This window comes from Mesoplodon mirus, assembly GCF_964341445.2.
Source record: "Mesoplodon mirus genome assembly, chromosome: 1".
In the NCBI taxonomy this organism is placed as follows: Eukaryota; Metazoa; Chordata; class Mammalia; order Artiodactyla; family Ziphiidae; genus Mesoplodon; species Mesoplodon mirus.
The window spans coordinates 57,149,178-57,171,775 of record NC_138976.1 but is presented as its reverse complement, the minus strand read 5'-3'; the positions used below and the strand labels follow the sequence as shown (position 1 = coordinate 57,171,775).

Genomic DNA, 22,598 nt, shown 5'->3' with positions numbered 1-22,598 from the left:
TATATCCTTCATATTTGTTCTTATGAATCTGTGACTGTGAAATCTTTGGAATGATTTTTGACAAGCAGACCCTTGCTTGTCCTTATCAGAAATAGTGTGTGATATCGGTAAAAATAAATATTGTTCTGGCAATTTGGGCTCACAAATGGAAGTTCTGTAGGCACGATAATTTGGGGGTAATAACTCCCAGTGTTTTGATTTATAGATTTAAAAAACTGTGTAAAATGAAGACATGTGCAGCGATGTTTATTGGGATGCAAAGGTAAGGAGGCAGAATTTAGCCGTTTTAATTCAGTTATGTATGAAGTCTTTGCATTTCTCAAAAGGTAAAGGAGTAAAGTGGATAACTCTGAGGGTTTCCTAAAGGCACATCAGCCTAATGCCATAATACAAAGGTCAGTTTTGTGCATATTTTCCCCTCTCTTTGAGTTGAAACATCCTAAAGCTATATCAATAAAAACCTCTTTCTCGGGCTTCTGCACAAGCGAAGTCAGAAGAAAGCCCTTCAAAATCAATATTTCAGGGTTGGTGGTATTTCCGCTCCATAAAAGCAAGTTGTTTTGATTAAATATACTAAAATAGTTTCCCAATTCAACTTTTTTAAAAAAATCAAGCTAATAAAATACGCAAGCTCATTTGGGAGCAAAGCGTTAGAGAGGAGAGATGCCAAGTTTTCACTTATCACTTTTAATTATAGTTATATTCTACTTTTGGACCTTTTTTACTTTCCCATTTTATAAATTAAAAATACAAAAGTTTACTTCATTTCCTGATATAATTTTAACTGGCATGTAATTGTTTCCAAAAATGGATGTATATAAACAACTATTTATGTTATCGTTTTGCCCTTTTCCTCTAAATTGTATCTTTAAAAAAGACATAAACTATACATCTCTGTGTTAACTTATTATAGTCTTATTGTCAATGGGTTCCCCCCCTTTCTTTTACCAATTGTAATATTAGAAAATCAAGTGGCTCTTCCCTGTCAAAATAAATATGTGTATAAAACATTTAAAAATGTACAGAAGAAAACACAGAAAACAAACATACCCTCCTAAACACACACCACCGTCATTTGATACATGTGATTCTAATCGCTCAACTAGCTAAGAGTTCCTACCGCTTTTGGGAATTACCTATCTTGATATTTTGGAAGACCAGTTCCCAAAAAGAGAATTCTATTGTGACTTAGCAGTCTCACAAAGGTAATGTCAAAATAACATCACAAATGAGTGAACATGTTTTTCAACCTACTTGAAAGCAGCTAGACACCATGCATTTTTCCAGATACTATACGCAATCAGCTATGATTACTGTATGAGTAGCTTAGCCACATTCTTAACTAGTTTCTTCACTTAGAAGTGGGGAAACAGGAAAACCAAGAATAATTACACAACTTTAGACTTTTGTTTGGTTATTTTAAAGTTAGGGGCCTCAGAGTCATCTCATAATGAGGGAATTCTTCTAATTATCTGCAGAATTCTAATAAAAGAAGAGGGCAAAAAATGAAACTTTGGACCCGATGCTGTGTTCTTGAAGCTTTTTACAATACTATGTCCATTCTGAAAACCATAGAAAAGATAGTAAATGAATAAAAGAAACAGAGGACAGGTAAAATCTCAAAGAGATAAAAAGAGGAAGCCAAACATCACAACAAAAATTAACAATAATCAGCCCAGGATGAGAATGGTAACTGTCTTCGCTACTATGATGATCCCTGATTGCTCCTGACAACAGAAACTTAAAAATCATTTGAGCCCCATCAACAGTAGACTTTGCCACCTCACCTTTAAATAAAAAGTGTCAGTATATACTTGCCATTATTTTTTAATTACCAAACCAGGATATATTCTGATTACAGTGATCATACTTCCATAAGCCACTACAGTTTCAATTAATAGTGATTAAAATCACACTTAAATATTCTGGAATTTTTAGGGCTTCCCTGGTGGCGCAGTGGTTGAGAGTCCGCCTGCCGATGCAGGGGACACGGGTTCGTGCCCCGGTCTGGGAAGATCCCACATGCCGCGGAGCGGCTGGGCCCGTGAGCCATGGCCGCTGAGCCTGCGCATACGGAGCCTGTGCTCTGCAACGGGAGGGGCCACAACAGTGAGAGGCCCGCGTATAGCAAAAAAAAAAAAAAAAAAAAAAAAAAAAAAAATATTCTGGAATTTTTAGAACTGCAAGAAGTCAGATTACTAAGTTGTATAATACTTTCTATTTTTGGATAAGCCTACATACTTTTGGAGAGCATAACATATATGCATATTTTCTAGACATATTCAAGATGCTCTTCTTTCTTACAAATTTAACTGTCCTGTTTCTCACTTGCATTTCCTTCTTTGGAAATAACTAAAATAACACTGCTCTTAACTTTGAAACTGCTGTTTTACCATAAAATTAATATTATCCAATTTAGCCTAAAAAAGTACAAAATCCAAAAAAGTATGCCAAAAGAAAACATGACTTAGATTCAGATAAATGATCATACTCCAAGCAAAATAATTCCATATGACAGAATACAACTTTTATTTAACCTGGGTTGTTAATTCTGTGTTCTAAAAGTAGCATTAGACGATGCTATATGCATCTTAGTTGTTAACATATAATAAATACCAATAAATCTTTTCCTAAATAATATGCTTCTTCTGGGACAGATGTGTACCCCTTTTTATTTTGTAAGGAAATACATTTAAGGCATTTCCATCTAGGTTTTGGCTAGCTAACTGACTACTACTGTTACTAGTTTGTACTCTAAATATTGCCCCAATTTTTATTTTACATTTGATATGTCAACACTGAAAATGTCTTCATCCTAATGAATACTATTTCTCTACTTTTACTGAATAAGCAAAATTTAAAATCTCCCGTGAACTTGCAATGCTGAGTTCTTGATAGGCTCCTCAAGTTTATACTCCGATTTCCATCTTTTTTTTTTTTTTTTTTTGCAGTACGTGGGCCTTTCACTGTTGTGGCCTCTCCCGTTGCGGAGCACAGGTTCCGGACGCGCAGGCTCAGCGGCCATGGCTCACGGGCCCAGCCGCTCCGCGGCAGGTGGGATCCTCCTGGACCGGGGCACGAACCCGTGTCCCCTGCATCGGCAGGTGGACTCTCAACCACTGTGCCACCAGGGAAGCCCCTCCGATTTCCATCTTTTAAACTTTCATGGCATTTTAAGCAAATTTTAATACAAGGATCTATGCCACTCCTTCAATCAACAAAATTTAAGGTGTATGTTTCTGTTATAAGCACTTTGCTAGGTGCTGGCAATACAATCAGATTCTGATATTTCAAATATTTTTACAATGCAAATTGGTCACATTTTGTTATCCATTTTTCCAATTTATTTTGCAAATAGTTAAAATTATACTCATGTACATACCTTTTCTATAAATTTTAAACATATGCTCATATAGTCACTTAACCCTTATCTCTCCTTACGGAAAATGCCACTTTTTTGTTTTTCTTGCCTTAATTCAGCAATGATTTAGTATACTAAATATCTACCAGTGACTTTCCCACCTTCCTTCAACCTGCCTTTAAAAGGAACAATGGTCATCTAGGGCTAGAGACAACTGATACCTAAAATAACAGCAATAGCAACCAGGTATTGTATTCTTTTTTTTTCTGTTTTAACATCTTTATTGGAGTATAATTGCTTTACAGTGGTGTGTTAGTTTCTGCTTTATAACAGGATGAGGTAAGCTTTTCATGGAATTCTCCTTGTTAGTGATGTGGGTTGCAAATTAGCAAAGGTTGGCTTTTTCACTGCCATAAAGTCAACAGAGGCTATAAACAGAACAAAGTTAAGTATGCAACAAATTCTATAATACAAATAATGCGATTAAAACCTACCTGCAGAAACCTAGGCAGAAGATGGTCTGATTCAATGCCAACATATATGTGCAGCAACTCCAAGAGGGAAATAGATTGGCAAAGTCGCATGACAAGTCCAATTGCATAAAAAGTGTCAACCATTGAATCTGTGTCCAGTGAATTAAAAATACAGACATGGTAAGTAAAACATAGATCACAACCCAAATCTATAAAGCACTTTGAAATACAGTTGAGACTCCTTACTTCCTTTTTCATAGTACATGTGAGAAATTTCCTAAATAGATTACTAAATTACAAAGACTATGTAACCAAAGAAAGCACTTTGTATCATTGCACATTTTAATTGCTCCTCTTCCAGAAAGGATTTAAAACTTGAAAAAGGCGGCTCCATGGCCAAAGCTAAAGCATTTATTCCCCATTTATGAGATTCTAAAGCAATCCCAGCATAAAAGTAAACAGCTAGACTCTAGACTACACCAGTGAAAACAGGTTGGAGGTGAGTTTATTAAAGAAGCTGTGGTGCCCACACCTTGTCCATTGACAAGAAAATGACAGAGATGAGAAAATACTATTTCAGAGAAGCTTTATGGAAATGAGATTAATGATGCCATGATATCAAATAACATCTTACATGTATCTAGCATTTATGGCTCATACATATGTAGTCAGTGCTTTCTGGATTTCTTTGAGTTTTAAACACTGGAACTTGGGCCCATTGCAGAGGGCCCAAAACAAATACTGCATTTGGAGAGAGCTGAAATGGGAGGCAAACAAATGTTCCTCTAAATAGGATAAATGTGTTGGTTTAAATTTTAAAATGAAATCCTGCCATGTTAAGAATCTTCTAGGGAAGTCTTTGTTGTCTTCACTCCCTAGTGATCATTCACATGATAATAATTTATCAAACACAAAGGGTGTCTCTTCTCAGCAGCTCTATGAGATAGACATTATTATCATCCCCATTTCACAGGTGATTTCTGAGGCACAGTCAATGCTCTTATCCATGGCCCTGCACTTGCTATAAGAGAATTATCAGTCACACGGCTCCTTGAAGGAAGAAAGTAGCAGACGTTACTAGTCCAGTTGCTTGAGTGCTGTTGAGCTACTTAATTTATACACTGATTCAGGAACTGAACTGAACCCCACATAGTTCTTTTCAGTCTGCCTTCCATATGAATGGGTTGTGTTTCTTTAATAATACGTAGCTTTTATAATTATAACGGCAGGATAACAATTAAGAACTAAGTACACTGCTGACTAAGGCATTTTTCCTACTGGAAAGGCCAGGCAGCATAATAAAGAGTTACTCATGTTGTGAATGACCTATAATATGCCCTCAAAGCCACAGCTAACTTCCAAGGTCTAGAAGTGATGTTTTTTCCTACAAATATAAGGGAAGTTTTCCTAAGCCCTGTGTTTTCCTCTGCTTGAGGACTCCCAACAGTCATAGTTGAAATTCAAGCCTCAGGCTGTATCTTTGGAGGTTCTTAACAAAGGCAATAATTTATCTGTAGATTTGCAGTAATGAAAAAGCAACATTTATGGTGCCACAGAAGTAGATTAATTTCTTATGATACAGAAGTCTGAATTGATGAGCACAGCATGACTTTTCCCAGATATATCCTAGATGTTTGTTGTTAGCTGAAACCAGCAGTTGCTCAAATTGTCAAGTCACGCAACAGTTGTAAACTGTGATGACACTTACCCATGTGGGGATGGAACGTGAAAAGAATGTTATTTTGACAGTCAGAATGTTAAATGACAGTGATTCATTTTTTGGAAAACTGAAATGCATTTAAAATCTTTACTTTTTAGGAAAGTGGAGGAAGCTTATGATTTAAACCATTAATGCTAACTCCCATATAGGTGATGAGTCATCTACAAAGTGTATCATTTTCTTATGGACACATTGCCCTTTAAAGGGACCAAACAGAAGCCTGGGGAATATAAACATTGTCTTTCATTTGTTAGTAGTTTCCTGAAACTACTGAAACCTGGGGAATAAAAAACAAGAGAAGAATTGGTTAATTCCTGATTTCTCTGCAAAAAATGTTTTACTGGAATTTACAGATTTCTACAACACACACCAAATCTGCTAAGGTTTGGTGCAGAACCAAAAAGGAAGAGTGAAATGGCACCACCCCCAATGTCATGTCTATGTTTTCAGGGCAAATGCCTACTCAGGGGGAAGCCACATACCTTTCCCTCATCTTACCTCCCCCGCTCCTCCAAAAAGGTTTTGGTTTTTGCAGTAAGAACAAAGTATGCTTACTGAAAAATATGGTCACTACATTTTAGAGAAGTGAAGGCTATTAGGTGCAGTTCATAGAAGTTAAAAAATTATTATAACCAGGACTAGGTGAAAACGAGGATTAAAAGTTAAAAATCCAAAACTCTTTTGGGCTTTTACCTTTTCCAAATGAAAAGAATCTGACTGTCATATTTGTGAATATCCATGAGTGGCCACAGAACTGGATTAAGTAGTAGATGAAAAGATAGGCATTCTTCCTATACCTACAATAAATACAGGAAAATACTTCATTTAAACATATTAAACACTTCCTTTATAATCACCTTTTCAGCATTATACTCATCTTTTCGCTAACTTACTGGCCAATCTGAGCAAGCAAGAGACAACTATTCCATATCGGAGTCTTTTATTTGGTTACCCCTCTAAACCCCATCAGATTTTGAAAGCACACACTATCTGTTAAAGTAACCATCCTGAGTGTGTTTAAAGACAAATATGGTTCTATTTCAAAATCCACTTTCATCTTTGATAAACCTCTAACCTTGCTGCTCCCCAAGGAATAAAAGTAAGCATTGCAAAGTAGGCTTTGAATATTTTTGAAAAGAAAATATGGATGGAGAGGGGCTGATGTGGTCGATATGTGTCCCTGCTAAGTGCAGAACTTGAACTTGATAACTAGTTTATAGTTACAAGAGGGGAGTAGCAATGATGGCATTCCCAGGTGGTGGATAATTCAGTCACTGGACACACCTGACTTCTGAATGCATTATGTGATTGGGGACAGTGTCTCACCACTGCCTATTATATTTTGCAAGAGCAGATAGCTTCCTTCACCAGACACACAGAGAAAGCAGTTTAGTCACTTGGGCCAGATATGGGAAGTCAAGCTGGCTTTTAAAATGCGTTGCTGGGGAGATGACTAAGAGAAGACTGACAGATACACGTTTGAGGGAGCTAGAGAAAGCACCGTTTGAAGCGTTGCTTCTGGTTCGGAAAAGCGGTGGGAGTGGCCCTGCCCAGGGTAGACAAGATTTTTCTCCTAGTTGGAGATGTGAAACCTCTGGGAAATAAGGCAAATAAGTTGGGAAGCAGATACAGTGTAGCTTGATGATTTTACTTGGGCACCCCTACAGATGACTCAAGTACTACTAAATGAGTGGGGAAGAGGAATTCCTCCCTCAAACCTACAGCAGAATCACATGGCGCGTGGGTTAAACTTACACATCCCAGGCTCTACCCTCATACCACTGAATCAGTTTTTCTGGAACTGGGCCCTGAAATCTACACGTGTGATTGGTGTTTCTGCAGCAGGTAGAGAAAGTCAAGGGAAGGGCTCCAGGTCGGAAGAGGGGGAAGACAGAAAAAGACGGCGAGAGAGCACAAAAGTAAGGGTAGCCACGCAGCCTGTCCTTCCCATTTCCTCAGCTATAAGATGGGGGAAATAACAGTTACTCCTAGGGTTGTCGAGACAACTTAATTAGCTAATACCTGTCCAGAGCCCCACGGAGTGTGGGGCGTAAGTTTGCTCGGGCGCCGGCCGGTGCTCCCCCAGCTCATCAGTATCGGCACCACCCACCGCCCCGTTCCCCACCCTCAACCCCCGGCGGCCCCTCCTCCCGTACCCCCTCCTCTCCCTCCTCAGCCGAGCGTCCTACCTGGGCTGCAGCCAGGCGGGCAGCTCCACAGGTCCCATGGACCGCAGTCTCCAGGCCCTCCACGCCGACCGGGAAGGAACACCCGCCGGGAGCGCCGGAGGGGCGGCCGGGCGGCCGGGCGCGGAAGGGCGGGGCCTCTCCTCACGCAGCAATTTACCAAAAAAAAAAAAAAAAGTTCCTGAAGTTCCTGCAGCGGCGGGAGCCAGCCGAGGCGCGGCAGGTGCCCGAGGCTGGGCCGGCCTGGCGGGGGCCCTAACACACCCCAGGTCCCAAGTAAGGTGCACCAGGTTCCTTACCCGGCTTCCTAATCTTTGTGTTGAGACTCCGTTGCAGCCTCGTAAAAACTAACGGACCCTGACCCCTGACCCCGGAAGCGTGCAGTCAAGCCATCCCAAAGCCTGCTGGGATGCGTGAGCCCCAGGTGGCGCCTATTATTACCCTCACCTGCGAGAGCGGTTAGGCTAGGACGATTGTGAGCACGCCTTCCCCAACACTTTTTCAGCCAAGAGGCCTGATTCCTCAGTATCAGACATCCTTGCCCTCTCATTTCTCCTGGGTCCTCACTGATGCTTGCAAATCCTTTTATTCATGTTGTGTTCATCTCCCTATCCTTTGCCCAGCCCTCAGAAACCTCCTGATCACTCAGGCCTATGGCACCACTCTCTCCTTCATGCTCTGGTGACCCACTTCCTACTTTGCTGATAAGATCCAGACCATCTTCCAGTTTCTCTGCCCTCTAAGGGAAATATCCCCAAATAAATTTAAAACAAAACAAACAAAAAGCCAAGAAAGCACTTGCAAGTAAGCAGTACCATATACCCGATTTGGGGAGTTGGAAGGTAGTATCCCCATTTTAGCTAAACATTTAAAAAATATGTTAAGGTGCTTGCAACAGGTCACATGACTGATAAATGGCAGTATTAGAACCTCAAGGTTTTTTGTTTTTGTTTTTCCATTAGGCTAGCTATAGTTTCCTTCCTCCTAGTCCATTCTGACCTGGTACCTCATCTCTCCATTTCTCTGCACCTTCCCTCACCCCCTGCCCTGGGTCGGAAGTTCATCCCTCTCCTGCATTCACCAGTCCCTTCTCAAAGTCATTCCATCAGTCATTACCCACAGCTTCTTCTTGTATCTCCATCCTGTCCTTTCCACTGTCTTTCACCACAGTTTAGGAACATCTTCAAATCTCTCCCACCCTAGAATTAAATATTTTATTCTTTCTGCTTCTCACTGGATGTAGTTTTCTCTCTCCTTTTTCTCATAACTCCCTGCCCACTCTCATAATCAGACTTTTCTTTATTTCTTACCATCTTCCTGGTCCATAACACCTTACTATTTAACTTTCCTTCCCAACGCTCTCCAGAAACTGTTCTCTCAGGGAGGCTGCCTTGATTTCTTCCCTGAGTCCCCATTCTGCACCCACTGTGTAGATGACCCCACACAGTTCTTGCTCTTGGGGAGAACTTGATGTAAAGAGGAAACTGATTTACAAGCAAACACTGGTGGCTAAGCAGTCATCAATGTCATCAGTGCCCAGGCCAAGCAGCAAGAGAGGAATAAAGCCCTGGATGGACTGGAATGGGGCGAGAGGAGAAGGCAGAAAGCGACCCTTTATCATACAACACAGAACCTGCATCTTCATCCTCCCCCCTCCTCCCCTTCCACAAGTCTACTGCATTTACCACCTTCACCTCTCCTCCCTGTGCCTCTGCAACTCTGCATGTTAGACTTTTCTCGCCTTCTGTCCTTTCTCTCTCTCTAGACGTCTCCTCTTCTCCAGCTCTATTTCCTCTCAGGTCTGCCCTGGGCCATCTTTTCCCTTTGCCACCATGTTATTCCTCAGCACAGACATCTCCCCACACGGCTTTATCTCCACACAGATAATGGCTGACTCTATTATCTTCAGCCTCTGTTGTTTTTTTTAATGAACACTAGCTCTGGCCTTTCAATAGCTTCTGGATATTTCTGCATGAAAATCCCATTGTAACTTCCAATTGAATCTATTTAAAATAAGCATACTGTCTTTCTTCCCATATCATTATCTAATTTCCTGCAGGGAAACCACGGTTTTCCTAGTCATTCGGGTTTAAAATTTAGGAGTCATCATTAAGTCTCCCCATCCAATCTAATTCTATTGATAGAATTATTCTGTTGAGATCACTAGCATTCCACTTCTGTTCCTTATACCCAGAACCCGGGTAAAGGAGACCCAAAAAGAGCTCCTTTTTACTTGCCAAAGAACAAACTACAAACAAACAAAAAACCTTTCAAATCAAGAAGTTAGGGAATTCTACCTTGTTTTCCAAGGAATCAGTGCAGAGGGAGCTTATGAGAGAACATTTTGAGTAGGAAGTGCATTTCTCCCTTTTCCTTGGCAGGGCTTTAGGGCAGGTCCTCTTCAGGTCCTACCAGCATTACCAAGGCAGACTTCACCAGCCTCCCTGCCTCCAGTCTCTCCTCCTTCTACCCAGACTACCATACATTAGTTGAAGCCTGCTGGAAGTATTTCTTAAAACATAGTCCTGATCCAGCCATTTTTTTCTGGTCAAAATTATTTGTGGTTCTCTGTTGCCTGCTGCAGTCATATCTCATCTTGCCTCTAAGCCAGTCATACGCAGACATCTCATACCACCCTATCCCCCACCAATTATAGCAACTCACCATTCCATGACCACACCAGGCATTTTCTGATCATCGTGTGTACCTATGTGAAATTTTCTCCTCCTTTGAATTTCTCTTCTACTTCTTCCCCTTCATCCCAATATTTACCTGTCAAAGTTCTACTCATTCTTTAAAGCCCTTCCCAGAGCTTCTTCTGGGAGCTGCACTGGTCTAATGGATGTCTATGATGGCACTTACCTTAAGATATTTTTACTGGGGTTCCTGCCTACTCAACTAAATTGTGAATTCCCAGAGGGCTCTACCTCTTACTTACAGTAAGAATTTGACATACTTTAACTTCTATGAACAAAGTATCTTTTGCCAAAACTACATGATTCTTGGGAGGATTGAATAGGAAAATGTATAGATGAAAATGTGTAAAAGTACCTAGTACAGTGCTTGGCATGATAGGTATCCAAAAATGTCAATTATCTACTTGTACAGGAGAAGTCAGAGGTCGGGATAGTTCAAGTAACTCAAAATTAACATGTTCTTGCCTTTAGAAGGAACTTTAACACTATTTGAATATGTCAGTGTTGTTTTCTTTGGGAAAATGTTTAAATTTGTTTTCATCCCTATGAACACCATTTGGGAAACTAAAGCCTTGAAATATATTTCATGGCAGTAGCAGATTAGCTCAAGAATTTTTTATACCATACATAAAATGTAATAAGCTACACTATTTCACAATGATCTTCAGAGAAATTAAATCCAGTGGTTGAATATCCTGAGTTTGGACATTTAACCATCCATCTATCCATCATCCTGTTCCTGCATTTTTTCCCCTCCCATTCCTTGGCAATCTCATTTTTGAATGCCAATACTTCATGTGATATTCACTGAGAGCAGAGATTCTGGAAAAGTGCCCCACTGCCCCCTTCTTCTTCCATTACCTACAAAGGGCACTATAAGGATACAGTTATACTCTGAAAACGTTCAGTTCTAGATTTCCTTTTTATTTCAACCACCTGGAATTTTCAGGGATCACAACCTCTCTCTCTTCCCACTCCCAATCCCATAGCACAGTTTGGAAATTTCACAAGCTGCTAGATCCATACATAACCCTAGAGATTATGTTGTCCAATCTTCTTGTTTCACAGGCACCAAAACTCTAGTTAAAGCTAGGCTGAGCTCTCTTTCCACAGCACTGTGCAAAATTTCAGCTGTATTTGCCCAGTTATCTTATCTTACTTGGGCATTAATCATAAATAGTCATCTATTGTAATCTTTGCCTGGACACGCTCTCAGCCTCTATTACCACTCTTTTCCAGCTGATCCAAAGCATTGCTTTTACTTCTCTGCTAGAACTTTAACTATTCATCCTTTAAATGTCTTCCCCCTTTGAGACTCCATTTAGAAGACCAAACCCTGGACTTCTTGGTCATCATTATCCCCCAATCTATCCCCTGTGTTATTCTAAGACAAATGTGTTCAAGTGTGTAATTGGTTTATTCAGCCTTGCAGGCGCCATTATAAAATCTCTTAGTTCACATGATTATATTATTGATTATAAGCTACATGTGTTTTACTGTGCTTTCTATGAGTTATCTCACTTAATCCTCAGAGCAACCATATGAGGTGGGTGGGAACTGTTCTTTTTTTTTTTTTAAAGGAAGGAGATAGGGGATATATGTATACATTTAATGCAGATTAAAACCACAATGAGATATCATTACACACGTATGAGAATGGCCAAAATTAAAAAGACCCACAATATCAAGGCTGAGAGGGAACTCAATCCATCCCTTTGCAGCCTTCCTACAACCAGCCCAAATCTCCTAAGGCAAAAGGATGCCTCTAGCAGGCTTGGAAGAAAGTAACATACAAAGAAATGCAAAAGAGAAAGTCACATTAGTATAATTCCAAACTGTTATTCCTGTTATATACAGTTAAGGTTTTATTTAAATTCACATACAATTTTCATTTCTATTTATTCTTGTTCCATGCCATTGTCTATGATTACTGAAAACTGCTTTTCTTAGAATAATTCACTTTACAAACTACTTAGAGGACTCACCCACAGAAAAACAACTTGATATGGTAATTTTTTTTTTTTTTTTTTTTTTTTTTTGCGTTATGCGGACCTCTCACTGTTGCAGCCTTTCCCGTTGCTGAGCACAGGCTCTGGACGCACAGGCTCAGCGGCCATTGGTCACGGACCCAGCCACTCCGCGGCACGTGGGATCCTCCCGGACCCGGGCACGAACCCGTCTTCCCTGCATCAGCAAGTGGACTCCCAACCACTGCACCACCAGGGAAGCCCTAATATGGTAATTTTTGAGATCAGATTTAGTTTTATAATGATGGAGACAATATTTGGGTCACAAATATAAATACTTTCAAGATCATTTTTATATTGATCTCTTTAGATAAAATTATTTTTGTTTCCATTATATCCAAATCACTTTAAAGGCAGGGTTGCTTTTTGATAGTCTAAGGTAAGAGATTTTAAAAATGAATTAGGCTTTAAAAATTTAAGACTTTTTGACTGTATGATATGTACACAGGGTCAAGAAACAAAACGGCATCTTTTGTAATCATTTTTTGGATAAAGAAATTACAAAAGAGGTAAAGTCAAAATAAACAATCTAAATGCTTATTAATTCATCTAAAAATTATTGAATTTTACTGGATGTTTGAATAGATAAACATAGCTCATATTGTGCATTTATGTAGCTTAATAATGGTAGGAAATGCTGATCCCAAAAGAAAACTGACCAGAAAGATTCCGTCCTTGAAAAATGAGTTTCAGAAAAACAAAGGTCTTGCTTCTCAGATTATTTTATTCCATATTGCCTTCTCAATGTTGGCTATTCTATTAGTTGAGGGGGATTAGATAAGAAGATCACAGAGATCTCCATGATCTGGTTCTGATATTCTATAAACTCACAGTTTATTCTGTATCTCAAATACATATTTTCTATAAATTCTCTCCCTAGAAAAGCCATCAGCTGTAAATGATGTCAATGTTCGTACTTCTTTATTCATGCATTGGTTTGATACTTTCATTTTGCTGTTTGTGTATACTTTCCACAGAATTAGTGTTTGTTTATCAAAATATATTGTGCTTGACCTTGTGCTATGTGAGCTCTTATTGGCTGTTTGGGAGACTGCATGAATTTAAAGACAAAAAGACACATTCTCCATCCTCAAGGTGTTTCTAAACCTCAAGGTATTAAAAAAAATTTTTTTTATTGAAATATAGTTGATTTACAATGTTGTGTTAACTTCTGCTGTACAGCAAAGTGACTCAGATATACACATTCTTTTTTATATTCTTTTCCATTATGGTTTATCCCAACATATTGACTATAGTTCCCTGTGCTATACAATAGGACCTTGTTGTTTATCCATGTTACATGTAATAGTTTACATCTGCTAATCCCAAACTCTCTCAAGGTGTTTTTAAATGGCTGGGGTTTTTTTTTTGTTGTTGTTTCTTTTTTTTAACTATGCTCAGAAACAGAAAGGAACAGTTTCAGGGAGCAAGGAATTTTCAGTCAGAAGACCCAGGTTCAAGTCTAGATTTCACTTCTGTGTGATGTTGGACAAGTAATAATGCCTTTCTGAGTCTCAGTTCCTTTATTTATTTTTTTAAAATAAATTATTTATCTTTGGCTGCATTGGGTCTTTGTTGCTGCACGCAGGCTTTCTCTAGTTGTGGCGAGCGGGGGCTACTCTTCGTTGCGGTGCGCAAGCCTCTCACTGCGGTGGCTTCTGTTGTTGCGGAGCACGGGCTCTAGGTGCACGGGCTTCAGTAGTTGTGGCACGTGGGCTCAGTAGTTGTGGCTCGCCGGCTCTAGAGCACAGGCTCAGTAGTTGTGGCACACTGGCTTAGTTGCTCCGCGGCATGTGGTATCTTCCTGGACCAGGGCTCAAACCCATGTCCCCTGCATTGGCAGGCGGACTCCCAACCACTGCGTTCCACCTTTATTTTTTAAAATGAAGATAATACAATTACAGACCCTAGCCTGCTTCCTCTGTGAGGCTCAAATGTGATAACTGTCAAGCTTCAAACTCAAACGCAGACGAGGTCAAGGTCCCAAAAGCCCAGTGACAACCTGCTCCAGCAGTTAGAGGTGGAGCCCTGGATGCTGCCTGTCAAATAGGGCAGAAGCCTGGGGAAGAAGGAACAAGGGGACAGAGGAGGGAGGGTTGTGGTAGTTGGAGAGGGGTCAGGCTACCGGAGACAAAGGAATTAAAAGGAATTATCATCCTAAATGAAATTCAAGAGTTAGATCTCCAGCAAGAAAATGTTCAGCATATGTTCTGGATCGGGAAGGAGTCATAGAAGAGGAGATAATAAGTGGATCGGTGGGGGTGGGGGGAGGATTGAGGGGAGGAGCAGAGGTCAACTCAGAAGTAGAGAGTTCTGTCGTGAGCCAGGTCAAAAAAACAAGCTAAACCAGATAGGAAGACTTGGTTCTCTAAATGAGGACTGTCTAGACAGAAGCAGGTGCTGTCGTAGGTCAGATGTACTTGCGTTTGCCTGTTGTTCAGACAGAAGTCTGATTTCCCTGTGTCTGGTTGAGGGTATTGGGAGTAGGTGGAGATTGGGCCTTTGTAGAGTGTAGAAGTAGGGAGAAGACAAGATGGTTAAATTGCACCATTAGTACACTAGACACCGAAGTCAAGGGAAGATAAAGGAAAGTTACCCTACTTAATATTGTTGTTGAAGGCTAAACCTGCATTGAGATTTAGTCTGTTAATTTATAAGGTTTATGAGCCCGATATAACCACATTTAAATGGCCATCCTTAGAGTGTGTAATGATTTCTTATCTGCTATTAGAAATAATCTTTACCACATAGATAACTTTTAAGGCCATTGTAGAGATGGTTAATTGTTTTATATTGCTGGTATAAAAGTCTTATTCCATATAGTTGGAGATCGCATGAGTGATATCTATCAGATTACCTGTGAAATAGGGTGAATCTGGTCTTGTGCTGGATCCCAGCCCCCAAGAAGGAGCATCCTCTCAGACTAGTCCTAGGGGCAAGAGTGGCACTGAATAGACGACAAGTAGAATTCAGTCAAGCAAGAACAGAAAAAACTGCATTATTGGTGCCCAAATCAGAGAATAGCTGGGTAAGGGAGCCACTAGGAGACAGAAATTTAGAACAAAATTTGGACTGATCTTGATTAGTCCTAACTGATTATTTTGTTAGCTCAGACTTGCCTTTACAGGGCTGGGTGATCTCTTCCCACATTTCCAAAAGTCCAGATATGAGCCTTAATTTTAAAAAATTATAAATCCTTTCTCTATAAAAGCAATAATCAGTTTAAAACAAAATAGAATTATACTTTCATTCACAATAGTAACAAAACTAAAGATTCATTCACAATAGTAACAAAACGAAAGATACCTAGAAATAAAGAAGAAACATACAGATTCTTTAAGAAGGAAGTTATAAAATCTTATTGTAGAATATTAAAAAATGAAACAAATGGAAACATGTTCTTGAATGGAGTCCCTTATATCCTCCAAATTTAAATTTTCTCCAATTAATCTATGAATGGAAGGTAATTACAATTAGAATCATAAGAAAAAATTTTTACTGAATAAAATAATCTTAAAGTCCATACAGAGAAAGAAATTTCTAAGACTAGCCAAAAAATTAATTAAAAGAGGGATAGTGAGGAGGATATGTATTACTAGGCAATAAAATATAAGACATTGTATTGATATAGGAACAAACAAATTGAACAATAGAAGACAATCAAGATCCCAGGAATAGATTTCAACATATATAGGAATTTAATGTTTGACAAACTAAAATTTCAATTCCGTGAGAAAAGATTCACTTAGTTAATAAATGGCTGGTACACCTGTTTAATCCATCTGGAGGAAAATAAAGTTGGAATGCTATCACACACCACATACAAAAGTAAATTCCAGGTGGATTAAAGAATTAAGTGTATAGGAAAAGGCAGTAAAAACAACTTATGAAATTTAGATGATTATTTGGACACCCTGGGTGTTAGGAAGAGCTGTTCACCAAAACAGGATTATAGAAAAATGTTTTTGTATGACAAAAGATATCAAAACAGTGCCAAAAGATTAAAATTATATTTGTATTACTGGAATGAACCTAACACTTAGTCATGATATATTATCCTTTTTATATGCTAGTGGATTTGTCTGCTAATATTTTGTTAAGCTTGAAGTCTGCTTTGATATTAATATAGTTACTCCAACTTTCTTATGATATGTGTCTGCATGGTGCATCTTTTTCCATCCTTTTACTTTTAGCCTATCTTTTTCTTTATATTTGAAGTGTAAAAAATAAAAAAATTGGGCTTCCCTGGTGGCGCAGTGGTTGAGAGTCCGCCTGCTGATGCAGAGGACACAGGTTCGTGCCCCGGTCCAGGAAGATCCCACATGCCGCGGAGCAGCTAGGCCGGTGAGCCATGGCCGCTGAGCCTGCGCATCTGGAGCCTGTGCTCCGCAACGGCAGAGGCCACAACAGTGAGAGGGCCGTGTACCACAAAAAATAATAATAATAAAATAAATAAATAAATAAATAATTTTAAAAATTTAAAAAATAAGGTATATCTTTTGTAAACAGTATATCATTGGGTCTTACTTTTATATCCAGTCTATAATCTCTGCCTTTTAATGAAAGTATTTAGTTTACACTTAATGCAGTTATTGCTGTGGCTGGGTTAATATCTGCCATCTTGCTATTTGTTTTCTAATTGCTTTTTCAATCTTTTTTCCTCCTTGCCTGACATTTTTGGAATTATCAAGTACATTGGGGAATTTCATTTCATCTCCTATATTGGCTTTTTAGCTATAGTTTTGTTTTATATTTTAGTGGTTGCTCTAGGAATTATCATATGAATCCTTAACTTATTATAATCTACATTGAATTAATATTATACCACATCACATATATTATAAAAAAAATTAAAGCAGAATTCTTCCATTTTTCCTTTCCATTAGTTCTGTTATTTCTGTATTCTGCCATATATTTTACTACTATATATATTATAAATCCCACAATAAATTTTCATTTTTTAGAAAGTTAATTATCTTTTAAATTTTAAATAAGGAGGAAAGACCTTTATCTTTACTACATATTTCCATTTTTTGCAATTCTTCATTCCCTTACATAGATTCCTATTTTCTATCTATCATTTCTCTTTATCCTTAGAACTTCTTTTAGTATTTCTTCTAATACAGGGCTTACAACAATGAATTCTCTGTTTCTGTCTCTATTTCACCTTATTTTGAATGATATTTTTACTCTATATAAAATTCTATGTTTCCACATTTCCTCCTTTTAATTTATTTTACTGTTAGTATTTTTTGCTCTAATACAATTAGATTGCATCTAATTTTTGTGGACCTTGTGACCCAGGGCAGGTGTGATATAAGAAGAACTTGAGCCTAAATATGTATATATTTTTTATTACTTCATTTCTTAGGTATAAAATAATTTCAGACTGTCTTACCATTGTGGTGCCCTTGGTGTAAAGATCTGTTCATATTTCACAGACACTAAGATGTGTATGAACAAAGGTTTGGGAGTTTTATTCTAATTCTGAGGAGGTGTAGAGCTCAAAGCAAATTATTTACTCACATGCAGCCATTTTGCTTCATTTGTAAAATGAAGTAAATAAACTGACTTATGTTTATAAGAACTGTGACAAAAATAAGACCAGATAATGATATTCGTAATTATAATAATCACAATGATAGCTAAATATATTGAGGGCTGGCTATTGCTAGTCTCTATTCTAAACACCTTATGTGATTTAACTGATTTATTCCTCCAGCAAAGCTACGATGATGTAATATTAATTATTTCCATTTTACAGATGAGGAAACTAGAATACAGATAATTTTAGTAAATTATCCAGGACTTTAACACTGCCAGTAAACAGTAAAGCTAAGATTTGAACTCAGGTGATTGAAAACTGCCTTTACACACATAATTGGTTTTCAAATGCTGAATTTAAAATTTTGCTTCAAAATCTTGGGAGGCAGAATTTACTAAACAAACAGTACATTGGCTGGTCTTTACACAAATCTAAAATCTGTCCTGGGTTCCCGAGGAGATGTTTTCCCCTCCAACTTAATTTACTTACATCTGAAGCTATTTAGACATCCATCCATCACCATCATATTTATCCAGACAGCTGTCACATTAAAGCAGTTGAATCTATCACCCTCAACTCATGGCAACTAATAGACCCTCCCTCCCCCTTGACTGTGCCTTTCGCTCCAGCTGTTGCCTTATCTGCCTCCTTCTATTTGCAGCCAAGCTGGCATGCTTTTCAGACCCTGTCTGCCCGGGTTTTCTCCTTCACTTGATGTTATTAACCACTTCCTGCTTCTTTAAACCCTCTGTGGCCACTGCTGACCTCTACCTCTGTCCTGTCTCTTTCTCCCTCTTTGGATCTTCGTTTCACGCTTTACATCTACAATAACCTATAGTGATTGTTTGTATGTCTGCCTCCCCATCACACTTCAAGCTTTCTGAACATGGGAATCCGTGCCTTCGCTGCCCACCACCCCCACCCCACCATCTCAACCTGGCAGGACACCAGGTGAGGAGTAGCTACTCAGGAAATGGTGTTTAATGTTATTTGAAACAGCTACCATTGAGAATGTTGGCAGGTAATCCCATAACGACTCCTTGGGGATGGTAAAGAATCCTGTTCCAGGAAAATCAAGGGAAGTTTTTCTCCACGTCTGGGAGATTGTGCATGTTTAAAGACCCAGGGGAGGAATGCTATGGAGCACAAGTGACTAAACTTATTTAAGAAATGGAGACAGGAAACTCCCTGGAGCAGCATTGTAGGAAGGACTCCAGGGAATGCACAGGAGAGGGAAGTGACCTCACATTCTCAGCTTTACTCTTCCTGAACTAAAGTTCCCTCTCTCAGAGAACAAATGTGATAAAAAATTTCCTTGAACGTCAGAAATATTTTCATAGGAAAATTATTAGCTCTTTAAAAAACATACTGTGTTGAAGATCTTTGGTTATTAGGCTTTAACATTTTTGGCTTTGGAGATTTGAGAGCTACATCAAAATGGGATTATTTCACCTTCAAGATGTGTGTGTCCTCAGTAAGGTACAAACCTGAATTGGACCCACCTGCTGGGAGGCTAGAGTGCAGACAGAGCTGTGTGAGCTTAGCTCCCAAGGTGCATCAGCCTCAAAGGGGGCTTACCGTATTGTATGGACCTGCCATTTATGTGTAGCTGGGAACAGATATATGATACTGGTGTTTGAGTTTTGCTGAAGGTCTTAAGGATACAGTCCTCACAAATGTCACAGTATACTTTATTTTATTTTATTTTTTATATTTTTAAATTTTATTTATTTAATTATTTATTTTTGGCTGTGTTGGGTCTTCGTTGTTGTGTGTGGGCTTTCTCTAGTTGCGGTGAGTGGGGGCTACTCTTTGTTGAGGTGTGTGGGCTTCTCATTGTGGTGGCTTCTCTTGTTGTAGAGCATGGCCTCTAGGTGCACGGGCTTCAGTAGTTGCAGCACACAGGCTCAGTAGTTGTGGCTCACGGGCTCTAGAGCACAGGCTCAGTAGTTGTGGCACACGGGCTTAGTTGCTCCACAGCATGTGGGATCTTCCCAGACCAGGGAGAGTATATTTTAAAAGAAGATAATGTTGATGGGTGATGAACTGAACAGAAAAATCTTTAAAATGATAACTAAACTATCATGATGTATTGTCAAAATTTGTTAAATATCTTTTCAAAAATCATAGGAATATAAAATGGATAACCAACAAGGACCTCCTATATAGCACAGGGAACTAGATAATGATAAGATTACTCAATTTCTTATAATAATCTGTAAGGGAAAAGAATCTGAAAAGAATAGATATATACATGTATAACTGAATCACTTTGTTGTACACCTGAAATTAACACAACATTGTAAATCATACACTTCAATATATATACTTAAATAAACACAAAACAAAACAAAAAAACAAACAGAAACTCATAGAAATACAATGGTCAAGTTGCAGTTAGTACTCAAGAGAACTTTTTGGTAAGGAACTCATCTCTTGAAGCTCTAGTTTCCTCATCCATAAAGTTCTAACTTCACAACACTGAGGTGGGAATAAATTAGATTTTGTTTGGTGTGTATTTGTGCATATAAACATAAACACTTAGCCCAGTGCCTGGCCCACTATTATAGATGAAATTCAACAAATTATTTATTAAAATATATACTTTACAAGTATGATACACCCACTTTGGTGACAAAATATTTCTGCGGCTAATCAATAGGAATTGACATGTTAACTCTTTCTTCATCTAACAGGTATTATCTTATCCTGACAGAAGTTATGGTGAGATAAACATCATCCCTCTTAAAATAAACCGGTCACTTGTTTTTTAAATGTTTTAGTTGATTAGGTTTTGTTATGCTTTTAAAACTCTAAGTGGCAAATAGTGCAAAAATAGTTTCTTAAATTGGCTTGAAATGTAATTTTTGATAGGATATTTCAGGTTCACATTGTATTTAATTTTTCACCAAGCATTTTTATATACAGTATATAAATCCATATGTGGAATATATTCTCTACTAAATTCACTGGCAAATAAACAAAAGCTTTCAGAGCCTTTAAAAAGTGCAAAGAGAGGCTGCACAGCCACCGCTGGAGCCCCTGGAGGCGGCAGACGTGGAGGCCGCAGCTGAGCCCTATGCTTCCGAGAAGCCAGCGGAGGAGGCCACAGCCGAGTCAGGTGGGGTGACAGGTGGCGAAGAGCAGGGCACCGGCAAGGGGGAGGAAGATGAGCCGGAGGATCGGAGCGGAGACGAGATGCCGGGATCCGAGGCGCCGGGTGACAAGGCCGCAGAGGAACAGGTTCAAAGTCTCCACCACCCCCGGAAGGAAGAGGCAAAAGATGAGGAAGGGGATCAGACTCTTGTGAACCTGGACACGTATACCTCGGATCTCCATTTTCAGGTGAGCAAAGACTGCTATGGAGGGCAGCCACTTTTCTCAGAGAAATTCCACATCCTTTGGTCTGGGGCAAGAAGTACTTATGGAGTGACAGAGGGGAAAGTCTGCTTTGAGGCCAAGGTAACCCAGAATCTCCCAATGAAAGAGGCTGCACAGAGGTTTCTCTCCTTCGAGTTGGATGGCCTGTTGATTTTACCCATCCACAGCTTGGTGAGGATGGATTCTCTTATGGTTTCAATGGACGAGGACTCAAGGCAGAGAATGGGCAGTTTGAGGAATTTGGCCAGACTTTGGGGGAGAATGATGTCATTGGCTGCTTTGCTAATTTTGAGGCTGAAGAAGTAGAACTTTCCTTTTCCAAGAATGGAGAAGACCTTGGTGTGGCATTCTGTATCAACAAGGAATCTGTGGCTGACCGGGCCCTCCTACCCCATGTCCTCTGCAAAAATTGTGTTGTAGAATTATACTTTGGTCAGAAGGAGGAAACTTTCTTCCCACCACCAGAAGAGTTTGTGTTCATCCATGCCATGCCTGTGGAGGAGCGCATGTGCACTGCAGTCCCTCCCAAGACCATAGAGGAGTGTGAGGTGATTCTGATGGTGGGACTGCCTGGATCTGGAAAGACCCAGTGGGCACTGAAATATGCAAAAGAAAACCCTGAGAAAAGATACAATGTCCTGGGAGCTGAGACTGTGCTCAATCAAATGAGGATGAAGGGGCTCGAGGAGCCACAGATGGACCCCAAAAGCCGAGACCTTTTATTTCAGCAAGCCTCCCAGTGCCCTAGTAAGCTGGTCCAGATTGCTTCCTGGACAAAGAGGAACTTCATTCTTTTTCTTTTTCTTTTTTTTTTTTTTTTGTGGTACGTGGGCCTCTCACTGTTGTGGCCTCTCCCATTGTGGAGCACAGGCTCTGGACGCGCAGGCTCAGCAGCCATGGCTCATGGGCCCAGCCGCTCCGCAGTATGTGGGATCCTCCTGGAACGGGGCATAAACCCATGTCCCCTGCATCAGCAGGCGGACTCTCAACCACTGAGCCATCAGGGAAGCCTGGAACTTCATTCTTGATCAGTGTAATGTGTACAACTCTGGCCAATGGCAGAAGCTATTGCTGTTCAAGACTTTCTCTCGGAATGTGGTGGTGGTCGACCCTAATGAGGAGGACTGGAAGAAGAGGCTGGAGCTGAGGAAGGAAGTGGAGGGAGATGATGTGCCTGAGTCTATAATGCTGGAGATGAAAGGTGGGCTA

The 22,598-nt window shown here is 39.6% G+C and overlaps 1 protein-coding gene and 1 pseudogene across 2 annotated transcripts in view; one reads left to right on the top strand and one right to left on the bottom strand.

Moving 5' to 3' along the window:
• Positions 1-8,089, bottom strand: part of HACD4 (3-hydroxyacyl-CoA dehydratase 4) — a 20,886-nt gene extending 12,797 nt beyond the window's left edge. The window contains exons 1-3 of the mRNA XM_082612384.1: positions 7,744-8,089; positions 6,248-6,351; positions 3,856-3,983 (exon numbers count right to left, since the gene is read on the bottom strand). Coding sequence (XP_082468510.1) covers positions 3,856-3,983; positions 6,248-6,351; positions 7,744-7,781 — 270 coding nt within the window. The 5' untranslated portion in view covers positions 7,782-8,089. The remainder of the gene's footprint in view (positions 1-3,855; positions 3,984-6,247; positions 6,352-7,743) is intronic.
• Positions 7,780-22,598, top strand: LOC309806859 (heterogeneous nuclear ribonucleoprotein U-like protein 2; annotated as a pseudogene). The gene is made up of 3 exons: positions 7,780-8,016; positions 20,705-20,732; positions 21,016-22,598. The product of its transcript is annotated as a heterogeneous nuclear ribonucleoprotein U-like protein 2 (transcript).